This window comes from Salmo salar, chromosome ssa15, assembly GCF_905237065.1.
Source record: "Salmo salar chromosome ssa15, Ssal_v3.1, whole genome shotgun sequence".
Classification (NCBI taxonomy): domain Eukaryota; kingdom Metazoa; phylum Chordata; class Actinopteri; order Salmoniformes; family Salmonidae; genus Salmo; species Salmo salar.
Window position 1 is genome coordinate 26,232,054 of NC_059456.1, and position 9,321 is coordinate 26,241,374.

At 45.7% G+C, this 9,321-nt stretch overlaps 1 protein-coding gene across 1 annotated transcript; it reads right to left on the bottom strand.

Annotated features, from left to right (window-relative positions):
• Positions 1 to 447: 447 nt before the first annotated feature.
• LOC106571133 (myosin-6) lies at positions 448 to 7,105 on the bottom strand. The gene has a single exon (XM_045695585.1). It carries the CDS (start codon positions 7,002 to 7,004, stop codon positions 1,206 to 1,208), a length of 5,799 nt encoding a protein of 1,932 aa, XP_045551541.1. The 5' UTR covers positions 7,005 to 7,105; the 3' UTR covers positions 448 to 1,205.
• Positions 7,106 to 9,321: the final 2,216 nt, after the last annotated feature.

Here is a 9,321-nt window from a genome sequence, read left to right on the forward strand (position 1 = left end):
TTAGTTTAATCCTTTAAGGATTTAAGATGTTATGGTGCACAATTGGTAGCATTCATTTCCAATGTACTTTACAAATGTGGAGACAGTTTGTCATTGTTACATTGACAATGGACACACTGTTGGAACAGATTAAAAGGAAAGTCTGACAATAACTCATGTTTTGAGAGTTATATATCTGACAAAATCATTTCAGGAAATATCTTTGTTGACATCAAAACATTTCCCATCCTTTTTCTCTGCTTTAGATCAACAATATTACACAGCATGTCCCCGCTACGGTTTACAGACTATCCTCAAAAACAACATGACCACTTACTAGACATGAAGCCACGCTTACAAATCCAGCAATGCATCTTTCTCCTGTATAGTTTAAACATGTGTGTACGATGCGGTAAAGACATGCACAGGCCCTAAGCAAGACATTTTTGTAATCATCATAACCAACCATGGTATTCACATTTCACTTTAATTGTGTAATTACAATACAATGTGATTTATGTAGCACAGTGAAATGATTTAGGGCATTACAATTAGGTATGTATTCTTAAACTAATGAAGCCTATTCCTCTTAAATAATTAGGTACATGTACATGCATTCAATAATATTATTATTGTGATTACTCTCATTACTATAATAGCTTGATTAAAACATTTATATGCTTTGCAAGAAGATCGATTTCCCTTAGAATCCGGTTAACATGGACAGCTGTTAATCAGGCTACCTGATGAGGCTTTGAAAAATGCAGAAAATACCCTATCAACTTAAACGTTTTATCACAGTGATCATATACTTTTTGGGAAGCCTATTTGATTCTGAGTTTAGACATATAAAGTTTGCATCTGAAAATCATTTCTATAATGCATACTTTCCAAACTCACTTCACTCGTGCCGAAGAGGGAGGCTCGCACTGCTGGTGAGAGCAGATCAAATACACAACTCCGATTAAGGCGTTTACATGTCCTAATTATTTAAAAAATCTAGGTATTTTAATCGGTTTATGCTTACTTAGCTTATGACCTTATACCGATTAAGATTATCAGAGTAAGTAAGGAAGTAATATTGAATTATAAGTATGCATGTAAAATGTACTCATTGTCTGGAATATATTCTTCATATCCTACATTCTGCTCTATAATGCAATTGTGAGAAAAAGGTGTAATTGTTCTAATCAACACACCTGTGACATTGCTGTGTTGGGACCTCCTCACTCATCCAAGCCCTTCTTGCCAGACCCGTCCCTGGTCTTGGCCCGGAGTTTGTTCACCTGGGACTCGGCGATGTCTGCTCGCTCTTCAGCCTCCTCCAGCTCATGCTGCAGCTTGCGGAACTTGGCCAGGTTAGCATTGGCCTGTTCCTCTGCCTCCTCGGAGGCGCGCTTGTAGGACTTCACCTTCAGCTGCAGCTTGTCCGCCAGGTCCTGGATGCGAGCCATGTTCTTGCGATCCTCCGTCGTCTGGTAAGTGAGCTCCTTGATGCGCCGCTCGTACTTGCGCACCCCCTTGATGGACTCTGTGCCCCTCTTCTGCTCCGCCTCCAGCTCGCTCTCCAACTCCTTAATGCGTAACTCCAGCTTTTGGAGCTGCTTCTTCCCACCCTTCATTGCGATTTGTTCCGCCTCATCCAGACGGTGCTGCAGGTCCTTAATGGTCTGCTCCATATTCTTCTTCATACGCTCCAGGTGGGCACTAGTGTCTTGCTCCTTCTTCAGCTCCTCTGCCATCATGGCTGCATCGGTGATGGCCTTCTTGGCCTTCTCTTCAGCATTGCGGTTCTCCTGTACTGCTTCCTCCACCTCGGTCTGCAGTTGGAGCAGATCAGCCTCTTGTTTCTTCTTCTGGTTGATGAGGCCTGTGTTTTGAGAGTGCAGGAGCTGCATGCGCTCTGTGGCTTCAGTGAGCTCCTGTTCGGCCAGCTTGCGGCAACGCTCTGTCTGCTCAAGAACAACCCGAAGTTCCTCCAGCTCCGCTTGGAACAGATTGTTCCTGCGCTCCAAGAGAGCAATGTTCTCCTTCAGGTCTTCATTCCCATGTGTAGAGTCATCCAGCTGCAGCTGGGTATCCTTCAGATATGACTGGATGCTCTTAAGCTGCTTTTGGGCATCAGCCGCTTGTCTGTTGGCTTGGCTAAGCTGGATCTCCATCTCGTTGAGGTCGCCCTCCATCTTCTTCTTGACTCTCAGGGCCTCGTTGCGGCTCCTGGTCTCAGACTCGAGGGAGGTCTGCAGTGACTCCACCATGCGCTGGTAGTTTCTCTTGACCTGTTCCATTTCCTCATCTTTCTCTGCCAGCTTGCGCTCAATATCCGCCTTCACCTGGTTGAATTCCAGCTGTGCCCGAAGGATCTTGCCCTCTTCGTGCTCCAGGGAACCTTCTGCCTCCTCCAGTGCTGACTGGAGCTCTGCTTTCTCTTGCTCCAGCTGCTTCCGAAGTTTCTCCAATTCATGGGCGCTTTTTCCTCCCTCACCAAGTTGATCAGTAAGGTCAGAGATCTCCTCCTGCAGGTTCTTATTCTCCCTTTGAATGGTCTCCAGGTGATCCAAGGACTCCTCATAGGCATTCTTCAATTTGAAGAGCTCAGTGCTGAGAGACCGAGCCTCCTTCTGGGAACCTTCAAGCTCACACTGTGACTCCTCATACTTCTGCTTCCACTCAGCCATGACTTTGTCAAAGGTTCTCTGCTTCTTGTCCAGAGCTGCAGATGCTGCATTAGATCTTTCAAGATCCAACATCAGGTCCTCAATTTCATTTTGGAGGCGACTCTTGGTCTTTTCGAGGGAGGAACACTTTGCGTTCACAGCCTCCACAGCCTCCTCTGCTTCTTGCAGTCTTTGGACTAACTTCTTTTTAGCTTCCTCCAGCTCCTCAGTTTTCTGGATTCCATCAGTCTCATACCTTGCCCTCCATGTGGACACTTCAGTGTTGGCCTTGGATAGTGCCCTCTGCAGCTCTGCCTTGGCCTCCTGCTCCTCCTCAAACTGTTCCCTGAGCAGGTCACAGTCATGACGGGAAGATTGCACAGCATGGGCCAGTGAATTCTTCGCCTTGACCTCCTCCTCGAGCTGCCTGCGCATATCCTCCACCTGCTGGGTGTAGGAGCTCTTGCCCCTGGTGAGTTGTGAAATCAGGCACTCTTTCTCCTCCAACTGACGTCCCAACTCTCCATTTTCAGTGAGCAGCCTGGCCCTCTGTGAGGAGAAGTCATTGAGGGACCTCTGGGCCTCCTCATACTTGGTCTTGTTCTCATTCATATTGTCTTCCATCGATCGGCACATCTTCTCCATGTTGGATTTGGCCTTTACCACACTCTCCATATTTGAGGACAGGTCGTCTAGCTCCAGCTTCAGCTCACTCTTCTCTTTCTCTAGCTTCTGTTTGACACGCTGGAGGTTGTCGATTTGCTCACCCAGTTCGGCCACACTGTCCGCATGCTTCTTCCTCAAGGATGCAGCAGTGGCCTCATGTTGAAGCGTGGATTCCTCCAGGTCCCTACGAAGTTTCAGAAATTCATTCTCCCTCTTCTTGTTGAGCTCCACCTGGACAGATGTGGCCCCTCCCGCTTCCTCCAAACGCTCACTTATGTCCTCTAGCTCGCGGGAGAGATCAGATCGCTGCTTCTCCACTTTGGCTCGGGCTGCTCGCTCAGCGTCCAACTCCTCTTCAAGCTCTTCGATTCGTGCCTGGCTTTCCTTCAGTTTCTTCTGGAGCTGAACTCCAGCCACCTGCTCATCCTCAATCTTTACAGTCAGGCTGCTCATCTCAAATTCTTTCTTCTTGAGTTTCTCGTCTTGCTGCTGTTTGTCGTTCTCCAAATCCATCAAATTCTCTTGGTTCAGTTTTAGGTCTCCCTCAAGCTTTCTCTTGGAGCGCTCAAGCTCCATTCTGACTTTCTTTTCGTGTTCCAGGGAGCCCTCAAGGTCATCCACCTGTTGCTCCAGCTTAGCTTTAGCTTTGGTCAAGGTGTTGGCTTTGTCCTCCTCACTCTGTAGGTCATCGAGTGTCTGCTGATGAGCCTCCTGCAGTGCCTTCTTCTCTTTGGTCAGCTTCACAATGTTTTCATCCTGGGAAGCCATCTCCTCTGTGAGGTTCTTCACCTTGTTCTCTGTGGCATGTTTCTCTTTCTCAACCTTGGCTAATGTCAGCTCAAGGTCATCTATATCTTTCTTCAACTCAGAGCATTCATCCTCCAGCTTGCGTTTCTTTGCTGTGAGATCTGCATTCATCTCCTCTTCATCCTCCATACGTTCTGTCAGTTCTTTGACTTTTGCTTCCATTTGGATCTTACTTTTTATGAGCTGCTCACAGCGCTCTTCAGCATCTGTTAGTGTGTCCTGCTCAGACTGGCATTGTAGGAGCAGGTCGTTCTTCTCTTGGAGAATACTCACCACTTTCTCCTCAAGCTCCTTCCGTCTTGCTTCAGATTTCTCAAAGGCCTCTTTGAGCTTAGTGAACTCGTCCTTTATGTTTGCCATCTCCTTGTCAGACTCAGCACTCTTCAGCAGTGGCTTGATTTTGAAGAACATCTTCATCCAGGGCCAGTTCTTAACCCCTAAAAAGGCACGAAGGTTCCACTGGATGACCATTAGAGCATCCCTGCGTTCCACAAGCTTCTGGTACTCTGCCCTCATGAGTATGGCTCTTGCGTTGGCCTGGATCATTGTAATGATGCGGGAGAGTTGTTCATCTCGCATCTCCTCCAATGTACCCAGCAAGCCTGCTTTGAAGAAGACCTTGGTGTTGCCAAACCGGTACTGAGTGTGATCAATGTCCAATGATCCCAGTAGCTTTTCAGCGGCTTTCTTGGAGTCAATAAACTGGCCCTCAGGAATGACGGATGCATTCAGGATTCTATATCTCTGTTTGAAGTCGCCATAGAGGACTCTGTTTGGGAAGCCCTTTCTGCAGATTCGAATGCCCTCCAGCACACCGTTACAGCGAAGCTGGTGCATCACAAGGCAGTTGTCCATGGTCCCTGGCGTTTTGCTCTCATTTGGGATCAAGCAGCGGACAAAGTGGGGATGGGTGGTTTTCAGGGTGCTCATCAGCTTGTTTAGGTTTTCCCTGTGAAGTGCAGATACAGTCTGGAAAGCAGACCCTTTCTTTTTGCCTCCTTTTCCACCAGCTTTGTCACCTCCCTCCGTTGCTATGATGGCAAAAAGATGGCTCAACAGCTTGAGGGAGGATTTTGCATAAAGACCACACACTGTTTCATTCAATGGATCTTTGTTCTTCACCAGCCAGCCAGAAATATTGTAATCAACAGTGCCAGCATAGTGGAGCAGGGCAAAGTGTGCCTCTGCCTTGCCCTTACCTGGAATTGGCTTCTGAAACATTCTATTCTTGCCCAAATGGTTGTCATATAGCTTAGCCTTAAAGGTCTGGTCACTGGCCTTGGGGAACATGCACTCTTCCTCTAGAATTGACATGATCCCAAGTGGCTTTTCAATGAGGTCAATGCAAGCTTGCAAGTCCATCCCAAAGTCGATGAACTCCCAGTCAATGCCCTCCTTTTTGTACTCCTCTTGCTCGAGCACAAACATGTGATGATTGAAAAACTGTTGCAGTCTCTCATTTGTGAAGTTGATGCAGAGCTGTTCAAAGGTGTTGAAATCAAAGATCTCAAATCCAGCAATGTCCAGTACGCCTATGAAATGCTGGCGTGCCTGTTTTGTGTCAAGAGAGTGGTTGATTCTCACCACCATCCAGTTGAACATCTTTTCATACACTGACTTAGCCAATGCACCGAGGGAATAGTAGACCTGATCTACACCTTGACCTTTGGTGACATACTCATTGCCAACCTTGACTCTGGGATGGCAAAGTCCTTTAATCAGATCTGCAGAATTTATCCCCATTAGGTAAGCTGACTTGTCAGCAGCCTCTGTACCGTCAGGCTCTGCCTGCTCCTCCCGCTGCTTTTGTTTGAACCTCATGTTGCCGTAGTGCATTATGGCACCTGTCAACTTGTAGACCCCCTGTTTTTCCTCTGCAGTAAAGCCGAGCACATCGAAGGCACTATCAGTGGCCATCAGTTCCTCAGAATCATTGATGGATGCTACTGTTACCTCTCCTTGGGAGATGTAGGAGTAGTCATATGGATTGTTGGTGATTAACAGCAAGTCCAACAACTCTGGCTTTTGATTGGACAATATCTGGAAGAAAATATGGTAGTTCCTCTCAGCTTTGAGCTGAAAGGTGATACGGGACTTCTCAAGAAGGTAAGTCTCTATGTCGGCAGAGGACAGTTTCCCACTGGTCCCGAAGTGAATACGGATGAATTTGCCGAAACGTGATGAGTTGTCATTTCTCAGTGTTTTTGCATTACCGAAAGCCTCTAGTGCAGGGTTAGCCTGGATGATTTGATCTTCCAGGGTGCCCTTGCTTGGATCCCTCTTAACCCCACTAACTGCTGCAATGCTGGCAAAGTACTGGATGACTCTCTTGGTGTTGACAGTCTTTCCAGCACCGGATTCTCCTGTGATAAGAACAGACTGGTTCTCCCGATCAGTAAGCATATACTGGTAGGCATTATCTGAGATGGAGAAGATGTGAGGGGGGGCTTCAGTCCTCTTCTTTCCCCTGTAGGCAGACACCACCTCAGAGTCATAGACAGGAAGCCACTTGTATGGGTTCACTGTCACACAGAACAGCCCTGAGTAGGTGTAGATCATCCAGGCTGCGTAACGCTCTTTGAGGTTAAACAGAACAGCTGGCTCGTGGAGGAAGGTGAACATGGCCATGTCTTCGATTTTATCGTATTTTGGCGGGTTCTGGGGATGGACGTCCACCTCCTTGACGGTCACGATAGTCTGGTCCTCCCTCTTTACGATCACCTTTCCCCCCTCTTTGCTTTGGATCTGCCCCTTGACATATTCTACTTTGTCATCAACCACGAAGCACTCGGTCTTGATGTCAAAAGCCCTGGTCTGGGCTTCCAGGCGCTCCTTGTCTGACTTCCTCAGAAAGTGAGCAGCCTTCCCAAACTCGGCCATGAGAGCGTCACCCATTGTTGCTGTTGGAGGTCCACAGACAAAGAGATAATCAGTTGGGGTGAACACAGAGCAAAGATCTTGTTTCTGTTGACTCTGTGGGTAACTGCGAGCTCATCTCTGCTGTCTGATCCTTATAAAGGGGGACCGAAGGCCAAATTAGGATGTAGCTGGTGGCATGACAAAAAAAGAACCCAATTTTATCCCAAGACTGAGAAGTGCCTTGGGGGCAGTTTCCAAGACCTTTAGCTGTTAGTATCCATTTTAGGGAAAGTGACATGTCTCTGCTTATCTCCTGCCGTTCACCCTCCTTGAAATATTTTCCACACAGCTCTGCCTAATAGACCTAGCCTGAAAGTTTACTGTAGCTCTTTAGCATTGGGTGTCCATTCATATTTGTTATTATGAACCAACCGTATTATGCAAGAGTAGTACACAAAATTGGACAATTTTGAGAGGTATCATAAATGACAGTAGATATTGCTGTGTTTAGCTGAATAGTCATGACATGGTGGTTCGGCTGAATTGGTTCCTTATCTGTGGTCGGCTGCTTGCCATGGTCCCTATCTAAGAGATGACATAGACACCTCTCACAGCTCTCACAAAACAAGCTGTCTCGGCTCATCTCCACTCAACAATGCCCTTCAAATAGCACAGCACACAAAGGCACTCTGGCCTTTTTAATGGGGTGTTTCACTGATTCAGGTCTGCATGTAAGTCGTGTATGGACTCTCAAACTGTGTAGAGGTTATTTAGTTTCATTCTACTGTATATTGCAGTCTGGTAGTTACCTAGCATCTACTGGACAATTACATGGTAAAAGGTAATTGCGTCATAACAACCAAATTATTTATATTTTGTTTGTTTGTGATGAATTAAAGCCCCAGTGCAGTCAAAAACTTGATTGTTCTGTGTTTTATGTATATTTCCACTCTATGAGGTTGGAATAATAGTGATATTGTGAAAATTATGATAATGCCCTTTTAGTGTAAGAGCTGTTTGAAAAGACAGCGTGAAATTTCAGCCTGTTTTGGTGGGATGGAGTTTTGGCCTGCCTGGTGTCATCACCAGGCGATTAAATAGTTACCTAACCTCTTTGCCAATAACAGCTAGTTTTCCGCTCCCCACTCAGACCACTCCCAGACAGTCATAGCAAAACTCTTGCTTAAGAAATTGCTCTTTGCTAAGAAGATATTTTTGTTCATTTTTGACCATTTTAATTTAAAATGGGTACTTAATTGTTACACAGAAAGGATTTGATATTCAGATAAAAATGGCTGCATTGGACTTTTAAAACAAGCACCATTACATAGGACTTGGTAAGGCCACAAATTATGTTGAAGTATTTTTAAATTATGTTTTTGTCTTTTTCTTTACAGATGTCACATTTTAGATGACGATACCACTGCCCCTCTAAAACAACTATGCTAAAGTGTATGTATTTTGAAAAGTAATGGGATTGAACAACACTGAACAAAAATATACACGCAACATGTAAAGTGTTGGTCCCATGTTTCAAGAGCTGAAATAAAAAAATCCTAGAAATGTTCCATACGCACAAAAAGCTTATTTGTCTCAAATATTTTGCACAAACTTGTTTACATCCCTCTCAGTGAGCATTTATCCTTTGCCAAGATAATCCATCCACTTGACAGGTGTGGCATATCAAGAAGATGATTAAACAGCATGATCATTACACAGGTGCACCTTGTGCTGGGGATAATAAAAGGCCACTCTAAAATGTGCAGCTTTGTCACACAAAACAATGCCACAGATGTCTCAAGTTTTGAGGTAGCGTGCAATTGGCATGCTGACTACAGGAATGTCCACCAGAGCTGTTTCCAGATAATTTAATGTTAATTTCTCTACCGTAAGCCTCCAATGTCATTTTAGAGAATTTGTCAGTACGTTCAATCGGCCTCACAACCGCAGATCACGTGTATGGCGTCATGTGTGCGACAGTTTGCTGATGTCAAAGTTGTGAACCGAATGCCCCATGGTGGCGGCGGGATAATGGTAACGGAAGGCATAAACTAAGGACAACAAACCCAATTGTATTTTATCGATGGCAATTTGAATGCACAGAGATACCGTGACGAGATACTGAGGCCCATTGTCGTGCCATTCATCCACCTCCATCACATTACATTACATTACATCACCTCTTGTTTCAGCATGATAATGCACAGCCCCATGTTGCAAGGATCTGTACACAATTCTTGGAAGCTGAAAATGTCCCAGTTCTTCCATGGGCTGCATCACAGATGTGTCACCCATTGAGCATGTGTGGGATGCTCTGGATCGATGTGTATGACAGCGTGTTCCAGGTCCAACC